The 16,605-nt window shown below is 43.9% G+C and overlaps 1 protein-coding gene across 1 annotated transcript; it reads right to left on the minus strand.

Moving 5' to 3' along the window:
* Positions 1 to 1,638: 1,638 nt before the first annotated feature.
* Positions 1,639 to 5,387, minus strand: LOC307032240 (E3 SUMO-protein ligase ZBED1-like). Its single transcript, XM_079670088.1, has 2 exons — positions 4,182 to 5,387; positions 1,639 to 3,492 (listed from the first exon to the last, which is right to left on the minus strand). Exons 1-2 carry the CDS (start codon positions 5,074 to 5,076, stop codon positions 2,486 to 2,488), a joined length of 1,902 nt encoding a protein of 633 aa, XP_079526214.1. The 5' UTR covers positions 5,077 to 5,387; the 3' UTR covers positions 1,639 to 2,485.
* Between the last annotated feature and the right edge of the window lie 11,218 nt (positions 5,388 to 16,605).

Here is a 16,605-nt window from a genome sequence, read left to right on the forward strand (position 1 = left end):
ATGAGCAATGATCGCTTAACCCAATTAGCAGTCATTTCAATTGAAAACAGTGTGGCACGAACTGTTTCATTCGATGCAATACTAGATAAATGGGCAAGTGCAAAGGCACGCCATGTTACGATTTAGTAGCAACTAAAGAGTGCTCTACTACAATCTCAGGTAGCAACATTGTTACATAAGCTACATCATTTTTTAATTTTTTTTATTTATTAGCTTATTTGTCAGGGGCCGTGTACAAGACAGTTCAGGTACCAGAGTTAGCTATAAAGTGATTTACATCTGTGGTTGTTGTTAACAGAGTGTGTTCTAATGGATCTTTGTAAGCTTACTTTTGCATTTTAATGTTTTATGTTGCATTGATTATAATGATTGTAAATGTGTAAATTTGTTTATTATTTAATGATGGTAGACCTACAGTGGCTGATATGCTTTAAAATAAACCCTTATTATTTAAAGGCCATGTCCAGCAGACTTATTTATTTATTATTACTATATATATATATATATATAATATATATATAAAAAAAAGTTTTTTTGGGGGGGGCGCCAAAATTGTTGCTGCATACCCCCCTGACACAGGGCAGCTGCGCCCCTGCATACCATACCTTTTCTGCAAACTCTCCCCATGCATTCATCACCTCCTTCTGAAACTCACTCAAACCAATCATCCTCCCTTTTGTAAAACTCATAAATACTCCACTATCCCCACACCCACCACACCTGCTAATACCCTCCCTCAAAAATACCTTCCACACATGATCTTCCCTATTACCCAAATATTTTAACATTGTCCTAATCCTGCACACCCTTATCTTCTTCTCTAAATTAATTAATTTGAATCCCCCATCCCTATACTCATTTTCTAATACCTCCCTCGCTATCCTAACTCCTTTCCCATCCCACAAAAACTCGCTCACTATAATATTTATTTCCTAAACTACTCTGTCTGGAACATCTAAAACCTTCATTACATAAACCACCTTACTCATAATCAAACTATTCACCACCACCACTTTCCCCTTCAACTTTAATTTCCTCACCCTCCAGAACCCCAACACCTTTTTCCTATTATTAATAATCCCCTCATATTGTACATCCCTCCCCTCTATATCACTTATACCCAAGTTCACCCCTAGTACCCTAAAAAACCTTTTATTTTCTTTTAACCCTATCTCTACACCCCCTACCCTCACCTTACCTAACACCATATACTCTGACTTCCCTATATTTACCTTTGCCCCTGAAGCCCTACCATATAACCCTACACTCTCTAAAACCCCTTTTACACTCCCAATGTCCCTCACCGTTACTGTAGTGTCATCCGCATACTGATATATCAAACTCTGCCTCCCCCCTGGTAACCCCACACCCTTAACACTCACATTGTTCCTCAGCAGAGCCGCAATTGGCTCTGCTGAGAGTGCATATAACATCGCTGAGAGAGGGCACCCCTGCCGGACTGACCTCTCAAGCTTAAATACATTCGAAACAACCCCGTTCACCTTAACACAACTCCACGCACTCCAGGGCTGCACGATATGGGCCAAAATTCATATCTCGATATTTTTTAGCTGAATGGCGATATACGATATGTATCTCGATATTTTTTCCGTAAAGTAAAAACAAAACAGACAGTCCTAGTTTGAAGCCAAACCTCACACAGGCACTTTATTTAACGTTTAGAAGCTGCACATCAACATGCATGAAATAATTCAGGAACAAAAACTACCAGCATAAATAAATAAAGATACCATTCTTCCTTCTTTCTTGCATCCTCCCTCATTCCCTCAATTACTGCTTTCTCCCCCGCCTTACTTGCTTCTTTACTGCCTTCCTTCCTTCTCTCCCCCATCCTTCCTTCAATCTTCAAATCCTTCTTTCCCTCCCTCCTTCTGTCCTTCATTCCTCCCTCACTCCCTCTGTTCCTTCTTTCTCCCCCCCTCCTTCCTTGCTTCTTTCCTTCTATAATTTCTTCCCTCCTTTCTTCTTTTCTCCTTACTACCTTCATTTCATATTCTTTCTGTCCCTGATTTCTTTCTTCCATCCTTCCTCCCTCAATTCTTTCTTTCTCCCCCTCCTTCCTTGCTTCTTTCCTTCCTTAAACCCTTCCTTCTTCCCCTCACTCCTTCTGACCTTCCTTTCCTCCCTCCTTCCTCCATCACTCCCTCAATTCCTTCTTTCACCCACACCTTACTTGCGTCTTTAGTGCCTTACCACTTAAATAAAATAAATTAAAATAAATAACTTTGTGCAAAATGTGCACATACAGATCAAAAATAAGACTGGTTTGTTCTTTTAAGTAACTGAGGTAGACAGTTCTTTGTAAATTAAAGTAACTGAGGTAGACAGTTCTTTGTAAACTAAACATGTTAGCAGATTTGAACATAAATCAATCACTTAGTGCATCTTTTATCTGGGTGCAAATCTCGCATAACGAACATAAGAGATGAAAAATAACAGGCCAGACCAACTACTACTGTATATCTTACAGATTCTGTGCCAGAAAAACTAGCCTGTCAACAGTGTCAGGCTTCAGAGAAGCCCTGTGGCAGGTTACAATGTTTCCACTGCAGCTAAAAACCCTTTCTGAAGGGGAGCTGGTAGCTGGCACACAGAGGAATTTCTTGGCTATGCAGCTCAGTTTTGGAAAGGCAACTTCATGCTCTTTCCACCATTTCAGTGGGTCAGCATCACCGTCTACACAAGCGGACTGCAGGTAGCTAGACATTTCGTTGTCTATTGCTTCCCTCTGTGTGAGTTGGGTGCTGGTGGTTGTGCTGTGCTTGAAAAAGCTTGCCAGTGATTTCTTCTTTTTAGTTGCGGGTGGCACTGCCACTGCTGCCTCCCGTTGGTCTGCAGGCTCAGGCACCTGATCCTCATCTAGCAGAGACTCTGTTTCCACCATGACTTTGTCTTTCAGTGCATCCATTCTCTCTGTAGGGATGTATGTGGACCTGAATCGTGGATCGACAAATGAGGCAATGTCCATCAGTTCACTGGTGGAGGGGTCTGCATATTTTTCGTTGAGGTAATCAACGATTTTGGTCTTGATGGAGTTACACAGCTCACTATCCCCCTCTTCAGGTGCCAGCAGACTAGTATTGAACAGGTGCAGCACAGGTCTGACATAGGAGAGGGTCACGTAGTCCTCTCCTGAAAGGGCGTCAGTGAAGTCCTGAAGTGGCTTCAGTGCTTTCTGAACTGCCTCCAGGACCTCGATGTCTTGCCAGGTAAGAACGATGGGTCTGGTTTTCTTGTCGGCAGACAGGACTTTAGCAAGTGCTCTTTCCTGCTCTAGGACCCTGTTGATCATCTGCAGCCTTGATCCCCAGCGGGTGGCTGACTCTGTGATAAGCTGGTGACCTGGCAGACCCAGCTGGACCTGCACTTCAGCTAGTTCTCTTCTTTTCTTCCAGCTGTAGGAAAAACTACTGACATTTCTCTTACAGAGAGAAATAGCTCTGGTGATGCGGGAGTCATCCATACCATGTCCTGAAACACACAAAATTGAAAAACACCTTTTAATTTTTTTTTTACATGTAAAGAGGCAGCTCACTCAAAGGCAAAATCACAACTATTTGTGTTAATGCTGGATGTGTTGTGTAATGTGTAAACTACAGGCATGTTATTTAAAATTATTTTGGTAAAAACTACCAGCAAATGAATGCAACAGCTGTATAATTTCAGATCTGTGCAATTTTTAATAAGAAATGTATTTAAAATCCACTATCTCCTCTCATTTGTTGCCCTCATCGACTTTCACAAACCTCACAGTCTGACTGTAAATGCACACAAACACCCCCATCAACTCCAGTAGGTCTGACAGTTTATGGAGCCAACTTTAAATTTCAGAAGTGGTACTGTATGATCCACAGTTTAAATAGTTTATCTTGTGGTCAATAGTTAAGACTCTTTGTGTGCATTTACAGTCAGACTGTGAGGTTTGTGACAGTGGATGAGAGCAACAGATGAGAGGAGACAGTGGATTTTAAATACATTTTTTTTTAAGATAGCACAGGTCTTAAACTATACAGCTGTTGCATTCATTTGTTGCTGGTTTTTACAACATAGCTTTAACCAACACGCCTTTAATTTACACATTACACAACACATGCACATAGTTTATCCGTTTAAGTTATTTATTTTATTAACATTATTTTCTAATTCAATATTGCACTCACCGATGGCCAGGTGAAGTCTGTGTCCAAAACACTGCATCCTCATCCACTTGTTAAGTCGCGCTGCTTTAACCACATTAGTCCTGTTGTCTGTTGTTATAGCGACCAGTCCCGTTGGTTTGAGCTTCCAGTTTACGAGGACATCCTGCAGGGCTTCAGCTATGTGTTCCCCGGTGTGGTCCTGGGGAAAGTAGCTGGTCTGGAGACAGGCACTTTTAATTTCCCACCCATCTAGGAAATGTATTGTCACACTCAGGTACGGCTCGCAGGTCCTGCTGGACCAGATATCGGTGGTCAGTGCGAAGTGAGACACTAGAGCGAGCCGGGCGAGGAGACGCTCTCTCACTTCGGTGTACATCTCGGGCAGGGCTTCTCTTGCAAAGTAATTTCGACCAGGTAACTCGTACCTGGGGTCAACAGCTTTTAGCAGCTTTACAAAGCCGGTCTGCTCCACAGTCGACGTGGGGACCATGTCTTTGGCTAAGTGATATGCCACTGCCTTCGTTATTTCACGCCACTTTTCGCTTTTTTTTTCATAAGGCACACCACGTGTGAGTGAGTTGTGTAGCGTGATTTGCTTTGAGGCAGGAGGCTGACAAGTCTTCACGGTCTGGGTTGCAGCACGCAGTTTAATACACTCCTCATACTGCACTTTGTGCTTCTGTTGTAAGTGGTGGAAGAGATTTGTTGTGCTCGACCCTTTCGTTGCAACTTTTTTCCGGCATTGTCTACAAAGTGCATTTTTCTGCTCCACGTCTGCCGCTTGAAAACCAAACCATCTCCAAATGAGAGAGCCGTTTGTTTTCTTCTTAACAACCAGTTCATCCTCGTTTTCTGTATCACCTTCTCTCCTTTCTGTCTCCTCCTCTATCTCCGGATTGTTCGCTGCTGCTGCCATGCTTCTTCATGCAAATGTCGGGAGGTGGGGGTGAGGGCGAGGGGGTAGTGAGGGGGAGGCGGCAGGGCGCCGTTGCTGCTGCTTGGAGATACAGAGAGGCGGGCCGCGGGGCAGAGAGAGTTTGCAGCGGAGTTTGCAGCAACTTGCAGCTTGTTTTAATATATATCGATATATACGATATGATGTAATCCTATATCGCGCATGAAAATATATCGATATAAATTCAAAACTCGATATATCGCCCAGCCCTAACGCACTCCTATAAATCCTTTTTATCCACCCCACTAACCTACCCTCAAATCCCACCTTCTCTAACACATTAAATAGATACCCGTGATCCACCCTGTCAAACGCTTTCTCTAAATCTAAACTCACCACTACCCCCCCTTCACCCCCCTTCATATAATTGATCAACTCCCTCACACTACTTATGGTATCACCTATATCCCTCCCCGGTATACTATATGCCTGTGTGCTCCCCACCACCGTTCCTATCACCCTCTTTATTCTGTTAGCTAACACCCGTGCTAACATTTTGTAATCTGTGTTCAACATTGTTAGTGGCCTATAATTCCCCAGCTTCTCCCTCTTCCCTTTCTTAAACAAGATACTAATCACCCCCGTGGAGGGGCCAGCCGGCAGTTCCTCCCTCTCCTCAAGCTTGCAATACAGTGCGGTTAAAATTGGCACCAATATATCTTTAAACACAACATAAAATTCTGTAGTCAACCCATCTAACCCCGGATTTTTGTTCACCCCCATCCCTTCTATTGCTAAACCCACCTCCCCACTTCCAATCTCCCCTTCACATAATTCCCTACCTTCCTCACCCAATCTATTTTCTAAACCCCCCACTACCTCCTCTACACTTTCCCTATCCCCCTTCTCCTGTTTAAACAACTCCCTATAAAACCCTTCTACTCTCACCACTACCCCCACTAAATCCTTTATCAACTCCCCTTCCTTCCCCTCTATTTCTCTAATATAACTATTCCCCTGCTTCCTCCTTTCTAACCCTAAAAAAAAACCTGTACACTTCTCTCCCTCGACTAAATATTTTTGCCCTACTTCTCACTATAGCCCCCATGAATTTCTCCTTCTCTATTGTCCCCAACTCATCTACTAACCCATTATATTTCCCTAAATCCCGACTTTCTTCCCTATCTACTCTCTCTGCCTCCTTATCTAGCTCCTCCCTAACTTCCCTCTCTCTCCCTACCCTTCCTATTTCTTTTCCTACTAAAATCTATACTAATCCTCTTTATTTCCCCCTTTAACCCCTCTCACCATTCACCTACATCCTCCACCTCCATACTCCCTTTACCCTTTATACATTCAATCATCTCCCTTTTATACTCATCCTCTTTCAACAACAACCCATTCAAGCCCCACACACCCCCTCCTTTTCTCCCACATTCACTCCTCAAACAAAAATAAAACGCCCCGTGATCACTTAAAGTAGTTGACTTGTACCCCATTAACCCAATTTTCTCACCCGTGCTTGCATTACATAACATAAAATCAATCCTACTCTGCTTTAACACCCCCCTTACCACCTGCTTTCTAGAAAAAACCCTCCCATACATCTTTCTTTCTCTCCATTCATCTTTCAACCCATTCACTCTCATAAATGTTTTAAGTGCTCCCCTAGAAGCGTCACTTCTATACACCATCCCCAAAGCTACATCAATCCTCCCACACCATACATTAAAATCACCCACCACCATACAGTTTCCCCCACATTTCCCATCCAGACTCTCAAAAAACACCCTCCTCTCTCTCTCTTCATTGGGTGCATACACATTCACTAATTTAAACACATCACCCAAGTATTCAAACATAATCCCAATCATCCTCCCTTCACCATCATTCTCTACCTCTCTCACCTTCTCCACCACCCCACTTCTCACTAAAATTGCCACCCCCTTTGCATTAACCCCACCATTATTGACAAACACATCCCCCATCCATTCCTTCCTCACATCATCCACACACCTTTCGTCCCAGTGGGTTTCTTGAATGCAATTCATATCCCCCGCACAAAACAAAAATGTCTGCTCACGCTTGTCCTTACTTTTCAGGCCACAGCCGTTGAATGATACAATCTCCACCATTGTTATTTTAAAAGGATTAGCATTGGAGTATTCACAAAGTTCTCCTTCAGCTTACCTTTCGTCCTCCAGTTAAACTCCAAAGGATCCTTTCACTTTCCTCTCTGTCTGTGAACGAGTACTCACTTTCCCTCTTATAGGTATCCCTGTAGGTCTAGAGACGCCTCTCCCGACCACCGATCCCTCTCTCCCAGGCGTCATCGGACTCCTACTCCGTCCCCTCTCTTCCCACCGTCACCGTCTCGCCCTCCTTCTCCGCTCCTTTGCCATTCAGACTTTCCTTTCTCTCTGTCTCTGTTTTTTTCTTTTTTCCCGTCTCTTTCCCCACTTCCTTTGGTCCCTCATTTTCCCACCACCACCTCATGTTGTCTTTTCTTCCCTCCTTCCTTCTGTTCCCCAACTGCTTCTTTCTGCACCACCGCCACCACCTCTTCAGTCTCTTCCTCTTCCTCCCCCTCCGCCTCCTCAACCTCTTCTTCTTCTTCATCCACCTCTTCCACCTCCTGCTCCGCTTCCTCCTCCTCCTCCACATCCTGCCTCTCTCCCTCCCCTCCTGTTCAGGTCTGGTCTGTTCTCTCCTTCCCTCCCTCTCTTCCCCAGCACAATCCCTTGCAAAATGACCAAAACCCCCACACCTGTAAAATGTAATCTCTGGACACTCCCTAAAAATGTGCCCCGCCCTCAGACAGTTTCTGCACACCGCCACCTGCCTGTCATGGATCACCCTTACATATTCAGTGCCCCCCTGCACTCGAAACTGTGTCGAATATGGCAGTGACGTCACGGTTTCCCCCAACCTAACCTTTAGGAACCGTGTCCCATCAGCCACCCGTGTCTCTTCCCTTGCCCCCCTTATGAATATCCTTTTGATAGGTGACACAGCCTCCACCCCCCATGATAATAGCTTCAACATAATTTGTGCATCATCAATATAAACCGGCATATACATAAAAGACACCATAATTTATTTCGCCGTGATCTCTTCTGCCGTCACCATCACCCCCTTCACCCTTAATCCCTCCAATAATTTTTGCTTTCCCCCCCAGTGCTTCATAGTGATCTCATATTTTGCCTCTCTCACCCTGCACCCAAGCACCTCTCCACACCCATCCTGAATCCCCACCAGCAAATCCAGCATAGTTCATTTGGCCAACCCCCCCTCTACCATCACCCCCAGTGTGAGTTCAGCCCGGTACTCAGATTCTCCCGCACCCCCCTCTCTCCTCCCCCCTCCTGCACCCGCACTCTGTCCATCTCCCTCCCTTCCCCTGACCAGCCTCGCTCCGTCCTTCTCCACCACTGTCATTTCTTTGTCCGTTCTCCTTCTCTCCTCCCGCCTCACCTCCACTTTGCTTCTCCCCGTCCTCTCCAGCCTTCTTTGCTCCTTTCCTCTGTTGTCCACTTCCTCCATCCACTCTAAAATCCCCCTCTACTTCTTTGTTGGAGTTAGCAGCAACTCGAACATCCTCCACCTCCTCCTCAGCCGGTTCCTTGAGTTTCTGGGCACTTTTCCCCGATACTTCCTCCACTACTTTATTTACCGCATCCTCCTCCATGATGCTGGACCAGTTCTGTCCCTTTTCCACCCGCTTTCCACAAACTTTTTGTCCTTTCGGCTCCGTCGAGATTCCTCCTGCACTTCCTCCAGCTTCAATCTGCTTCACCACCTCCGTCTTCTTCCCTTCCACCCCCTTTTCCACCTACTCCCCCACCACAGTTGTCTTCATTTCACCTTTCTTCTCCTTCTCCACACTCTTCCCGTCCTCCATATGCTCCTTGGCTCCACTTTTGCAAGCAGCTTCGTTGCTAACAATGTTTGTAGCATTCCTGCTACTAACAGCCGTTTTCCCTTCTTCTCCTCCCGCTTTCTCCACCATTTCCTCCATGACTCTTCTCTGTATTTATCCCCCAGATGGCTAAAGCTGTTTGGGGAACTTTACTTTGTTCAAAGTAAAACAAAATCGAGTTCGTTTTTTCTCCCAACAAACGTTTCCACTGTGTCTAACTCACACACAATCCTCTTCTTCTACGTCCAATCCCGCACACTGACTCACTAGCGCCTCTAGCTGATCAGGGTGGTATGGCCGTAAGCAAAGAGTTTGGAGGGATAATGGCTTGTTATAGCTGGGTCAGAGAGGGGCTGGAGGTCCCAGGGCCGAGTTTGGGTGCTGAAAGGCGAACTGCTCACCTCCAATGTTGATGCCCAGCAGTTGTGGGTTCTGCAGGGGTCCCCAGGCCTGCCTGTGAGCCTGTCTCCCCCTCTCCAGCACCTGGGAGCTCCCCGGGGTCCTGGAGAGGCATTTTCAGGCTTCTCTCTGCACTTTTCCCCCTACAAATGAATTTGAAATGGATACTTTTGAATGTAAATGGTTCATTGTATCATTGCTATGGATCTCCGAAACAATCAGACTTTTACCAGAGTGGTTAATCTGATTTTTAGCACTCTTTTCCCCTCATAAACTAGTTTAAATCACCGTTGTCACTATTGTGGGGATTTAGGAATGTACCTGTGTGTGGTGCGGAGCTTCCCTGCACTTTAAATCCATTGATTTGCCTTTTTTTAAATGGTATTTTTTAACTGTTAATGCACTGTGCTCCCTTGGCTGATCGCCCTCCTGTGGGGACACATAAGAACTGCACTCAAATCACGTTGTGCTTTTTAAACGGTTTAAAATAGTGTTTTCACTTTTAAAAAACGCTTTCTGCCCTGGAAATGATTTCTAATCATTATTACCGTTATGGAGGGGCTGCAGAAACACTTTCCCCGCCTTGCAAACACTTATTCCTGGGTTAAACAATCAATTTGTTTCCGCCTGCTTTCCAATGCTAGCAGGACTGCTCCGTTCTCGGGAGCACGCCGCCCGCATGTTATGCTGCCGGGGGACGCCTTAGCCACAAAACTTGAGTATTCGCGTACCCGCGTACTTATACTTCGTGCGGGGGGGGGTCCGTCAACCCAATACGGGGTCCCACTTTCCACGTATATGTATTGATGTTCTTGTACACATGGGGGGGGGGGGGCTGTCCGTCAACCCAATATGGGGTCCCACTTACCAAATATTTGTCATGTCGGGGGGGGGGGGTGTCCGTCAACCCAATATGGGGTCCCACTTACCACGTATATGTTTTGATGTACTTGTACATATGGGGGGGGGGGGGATGGGGTGTCCATCAACCCAATATGGGTTCCCACTTACCACGTATATGTATTGATGTTCTTGTACACATGGGGGGGGGGGCTGTCCGTCAACCCAATATGGGATCCAGCTTACCAAATATTTGTCATGTCGGGGGCTGTCCGTCAACCCAATATGGGATCCCGCTTACCGAATGCTTGTATTATTGGGGGGGGTGTCCGTAAACCCAATATGGGGTCCCACTTACCGAATATTTGTAATATGGGGGGGGGGGGGTCCGTAAACCCAAAATGGGGTCCCACTTACCGAATATTTGTAATATTGGGGGGGGGGGGGGGGGTGTCCGTAAACCCAATATGGGGTCCCACTTACCGAATATTTGTAATGTGTGGGGGATGTCCGTCCACCCAATATGGGGTCCTAGGGGGGGGGGGGGGGGGAGCGTGAATGCGCCATTAGTCTATATTTCAAAGTTAGTTCATAGATTTGATTGAATGATTGATTGAGTGAGTAGGTTAATGATAACTTATTGAGTGTCCACCAGGACCATATGCAAGCCCACTTACTCAATATGTCAAAGCTAGTTCATGATAACTCATTGAGTGTCCACTAGGACCATATGCAAGCCCATTTACTCAATATGTCAAAGCTAGTTCATGTTAAGTCATTGAGTGTCCACCAGGACCATATGCAAGCCCACTTACTCAATATGTCAAAGCTAGTTCATGTTAAGTCATTGAGTGTCCACCAGGACCATATGCAAGCCCACTTACTCAATATGTCAAAGCTAGTTCATGATAAGTCATTGAGTGTCCACCAGGACCATATGCAAGCCCACTTACTCAATATGTCCGTGAACCCAATATGGGGTCCCACTTACCGAATATTTGTAACGTTGCTGGGGTGTCCGTCAACCCAATATGGGGTCCCACTTACCGAATATGTTTAATGTTGCGGGTTGTCCGTCAACGCAATATGGGGTCCCACTTACCGAATATTTGACAGTGTAGGTGGAGCCGTGACGTCATCTTCAATGAGCGCCCCAGTAAAACAACACAGCCGTTAGCTCTTAGCACTCAGAGAAACTGGAGTTTAATATTAAATATTATTTATAAGTCATTTGATATAATCACACAAATGATGTGTTTTACATTTAATAATTCCAAAATGATAAAATACTACTTATAAGTACAGAGGTAAGTTGTTTAATATAGTTGTATATTTAATAATTAACTATATATCAAATTCAGTTATTGATTACTCAATGAGCAAAAAACACAAATTATTTAACTAAATATATATTAGTCCCATTTTATATTCATTGACATTGAAGACAGAGAGGAGTCTCACTGGACGACTCGGGTTCCAAGGGGCAACGCCTATCCATGTGCGCCACCTTGCCGCCTAAAGCTTAGTGCGGGAAAGTCCATTATAAATATTCCGAACGGGAAACGAAAGGAGTGTCCTTGTATCAACAGTGACGTCACTTTCAGCCTCACTTTAACAAGTAACAATTTCAATGAGCAAAATAAATAAGTAATTGTATTATTATAATGGAATACACTACAGATACATCCTCCATCTCTTAATCCAACATCATTAATTCACACTGCCGAGGCTGGTTTCGAAAACGGGTTCGCTTCTAATAGAGGAGAAGTCTGTGAAACACATTTCTCAGTATATTACGGCACATTTCCCTGGCTTTTCCACCATCAAATTGGACAAACGATGGATTAAATAACATCTACAGATCAATACGAAGCGAATGGAAGTAGTCCAAGACTTCTAGCGTGAGCAAAACGTGTGCAAAGTCTCAAAAAACGGATCAATGGCTGTGATGCTAGCTTAGCATTTTCAATGGAAATATTCATTGAAATAGCTCCCGTTAGCTTAGCAACTAGCGGTTAGCATAATTACGGCACATTTCCCTGGCTTTTCCACCATCAAAATGGACAAACGATGGATTAAATAACATCTACAGATCAATACAAAGCAAATGGAAGTAGTCCAAGACTTCTAGCGTGAGAAAAATACATTGAAACAGCTCCCGTTAGCTTAGCAACTAGCGGTTAGCATAACATTAGCATTTCAGACATTCACCCTGACACATCATGTCACATTATCACACATTATCCCTCTCTTATGATATATCCCTAAAATACTATAACAACAACTATAGTACTAACTATACTATAATCAACTTCAAAAATGCAGAGTCTGACAATAGTTTCCATTTCATTGTCTTCCCCTCCCCCACCACAAGCCTGTCAGATTATAAACCCCTGACAGCAATATGAGAGGAATTTGAGATTTTATTGAAAAACAATTCTGGGTGGGTTACAGTTTACATACTTCAGGTTCCTGATCTGGGCGCTATTTAGACGTCCCCTGTGAAAAAATGATCTCTTTAGCCCCTTTTAAAGTCCTTTAAACACTCATGCAGCACTGCAGCTTCTCAAAAGAACTTAACCGAAGGTTTTGTTCAATTTTAAGACATAACCTTTGACATTTATTTGCAAAAGAGGCACCAATCTGCATGGAATCTCCGAGCCCGTTCCAACGAGACCAATAATAATGGATTACACTACGGATACATCCTCCATCTCTTAATCCAATATAATTAATTCACACTGCCGAGGCTGGTTTCGAAAACGGGTTCGCTTCTAATAGAGGAGAAGACCCTAACACATTTCTCAGTATATTACGGCACATTTCCCTGGCTTTTCCACCATCAAATTGGACAAACGATGGATTAAATAACATCTACAGATCAATACGAAGCGAATGGAAGTAGTCCAAGCTAGCGGCTAGCTAGCGGTTAGCATTTTTAATGGAAATATTAATTGAAATAGTTCCCGTTAACACAGAAATATGTGGTAATTGGGCTCCCATATTGATTGGTGGACAGTTATTGAGTTATCAATAACCCACATATTTCCACTTGGGTTATTGATTACTCAATGACTATGCTATGACACCTTTGGTTTGACTTTAACAACATGTGGTTAGCAACAACATGTAGTTAGCCACCATTTTAGAGGAGGAGTCACAGATGCTATAAATATGAGTTGCATGTGCTCAATAGTTCTTTCTTCACCGGACAACCTTAGAGAGAGCTGCTTATATCGCTTATATCGCAATTATGGTCAGCCAATGTCCTATCTGTTTTCGAGAGTACACGGCGTTGGCCCAACACTTACGGCTCACACACAAAATACTTAATAAGGAGGAAAGGGCGCATTTAGTGATGTTGGCTAGCGGGAGACTCAACGTGAGGGCTGAGCAGTGCCCTGTCCCCTCCTGTGGTCTTCTGAAGGGTAGCCGCCTGGACCGGCACCTAAATAGCCACACGGAGCTCTCCTCCGCAGCCAAAACGAAGTTGCTCATTGGTCTCAAGAGGAAATTAATGTTGGCTACTTTGGGGAGGCTGAGGGCAACACATCCATCAGTGGCAATGGGTCCAGGCTGGACCTGGACCAGGCGGAAGGTATTGTCATAATGCTTTTTATACTTGAATGTGTACACAGTATTGAGTATGTGTCCACCAATCAATATGGCTTTGGATAAAAGCGTCTAACAAGTAACATGTAATGTACTGAACTGTATTATATAATTGGATGGATGTGTATATGTAGTATGTGTGCATATATGTATATCAGTGTATGTATGTGAATTTATATGTATATATGTCAATCAACAGGTAAAGCAGATTAATAATAATAATGCATACAAATTACAATTATTGCAGATTATAGATTATAAATAAATAAGGGGGTGAGATTAAATAAATTATACTTCTTCTCACTCCTTTACGAACACTAGTTTATGTTGCTAATGCTGTTGTAAATGTCATTTTTTCTTTTTGATTTGTCTTACATGACTATGCAGTATGCACTGCAACATTTGTTTTGTAATTATTTATTTTACTTGTTCGAAATAAATGTATCAATCAATACTAATTTATACTTCTATTTATTAATTTATTCTTGTATTTATCCATTTAATTCTTTAATTATTGAAACTTTTATTTTGTATTATATTTATTTTATTTATGCATTTATTTATTGATAATTGAGTCATATTTCATATTCCATATGCATGAGTTATACAATATTAAGTAAAAACAATGTAATATGCCATAACCTTTCAGGCCTGGAAGAGGAATCGGAGGAGGAGGAGGAGGAGAAGGGGAAGGAAGAGGAGGAAGGCCCGATTAAAAAACTGAAGGCCGAGGTGGCCAATTTAAAAACCACCATTGTGACCCTGAATAAGAGCCTCGAGCTCTCCCAGGGCTACAACCGGACACTAAGAAAAAGATACGTAGCGCTGGTCCGAAAAAATGTGAAGGCAGCAAAACAAAACATAATCTTTGGCTCCTCAGGGCAGCTTGCAGAGACATGGGAAGCTTCCCCCCCAGACACGGGAAGCCCCAGCCCCCCACCAGACATGGGAAGCCCCCCCCCAGACATCGGAATCCCCCCCCCAGACATCGGAAGCAGGCCCCTCCTCTCCTTCATTCCGGTCGACAAAATTCCCGGACCATGTCGCCGTCTTCAGTGAGTACATCTCTCCCAACGTATGGTAGAATAAATGCCATGATCCTTATAGAGATCATTTTTTGTGTTAGTCGTCTAGTAACAGATTGTTTCCCTATCTTTTTTCCAGACATCTTATTGGAGGACTTCAAGGAGCTGCAAGATGGACCTGAACCATCCCCAAAGCTCATCAACAATGTACAATCAAAGCTGCACAGAATCCGGCAGTTCGTCAGCTGGATGAGTCACGGAAAGAGTGACCTGAGGAAACTGGAGTTCCTGGGCAATCTGGGCCTTCTTCGGGGGTACGTGACCAGTGTTGGGACTAACGCGTTACAAACTAACGCCGTTATTTTTGGCAGTAACTAGTACTCTAGCGCGTTATTTTTTTAATTCAGTAACTCAGTTACCGTTACTACATGGTGCGTTACTCCGTTATTTTTTTTATATAGTCTCGGCTCCCAGACGTTGGTGAGCGGCGCCAACAGCGAGGCGAACAGAGATGAGAACTGTACTTAAGTACAGTACTTGAGTAAATGTACTTAGATACTTCCTGTGTCACATGCGGAGACGCTTTGTGGGCGTGTTTGTGTTTAGTTAGCCTACTAACAATACTATCATGGCGACGGCGGAGCACAAGTCGAGTTTCTCCGCATGGAGATATGCTCACTATTTTACTTTTCTCGAGCATAAAGAAAAGAATGTGTTAGTTAAGTGTAAGTTGTGTCTTGGGGGGTCAAAGATCCTATCTACTGCTCAAAACAGCAATTCCAATCTGTTAAAACATCTGCTGGAGATAAAGGTAACATACTAGCTAAGAAATGGACTCTTGGTGGAATATTCATCTTTATGTTTGAAATTCGTCCTGCTAAAGAAATTGTTATATTAATCCACTTTTTTAGGTCAAAAAACATCCGGTAGACGCTCGCAAAGTGCCGCGACATGCGCGCAAGTGCAAAACAAGGGCTGCATACATGACACATTGTGCAAATGGCACATTTTGAGATCGGATACAGGACGTGTTTGTAGATGTCCGACGTTGTTTCCATAGTGAGCTAAGTTAACAATATATCATGATACATAAACATTTTCCGGGAGTAAATACTTGACTTATTGAATAACGTTTGCTATATTCACTAACTAGTTTGGCAATATTATTCCGTGCATGTGTTAAAAACCTTATTTCCATTTGATTCATTGGATTACTCGCGTGAATGTTTAGCACGTAAATGCTTTCGTTTTTAAAACCGTCCGACCTCGACTACAAAACCATCAACCAGTTGCATAGGATTAAAAAATGTCAACACTCACTCACCCCATCTTAAACATTCCCAAAGAAGTGCCTCTGTCTCTCGTTGTGCTGGATGAAGTCACTGGCGACGAGTAAACCCAAAATAGTCCCAAACAGGCGCAGAGGCATTTTTCTTTTTTACTAGTTGTCCGAGTTCGGGGCCGGCAAATGCTGCCGCCATCTTGCTCAGCTCAGCTCTGTGCTGAGCTCTGAGAGCGGGAAAGACGGACTGCCCTCCCCTGCCCTCTGCTGGCGCGTGCTGTGCATTACAACCAATGTCGTCCCTGTCAAAACCCTGAGTCAGTGTAATAGAATGAAACGCATCTGTGATTTGGCGCACAGTCTGTGACGTCACAGTATTGAAAATCATACCGACGGGATTTCGAAATACCCTGGTATACCGTAATACCGTCATACCGCCCAGGCCTAATATATACCCCCCACTCCATTGCAGT

The sequence above is a fragment of the Notothenia rossii genome, assembly GCF_949606895.1.
Source record: "Notothenia rossii genome assembly, chromosome: 3".
Taxonomy (NCBI): Eukaryota; Metazoa; Chordata; class Actinopteri; order Perciformes; family Nototheniidae; genus Notothenia; species Notothenia rossii.

Bases quoted from the DNA above. Each gene is read 5' to 3' on its own strand.
- LOC307032240 (XM_079670088.1), bottom strand. From the start codon at position 5,076: ATGGCAGCAGCAGCGAACAATCCGGAGATAGAGGAGGAGACAGAAAGG. The intron at 3,493-4,181 runs GTGAGTGCAATA...TGTGTGTTTCAG, and splicing joins CAGACTTCACCTGGCCATCG to GACATGGTATGGATGACTCC.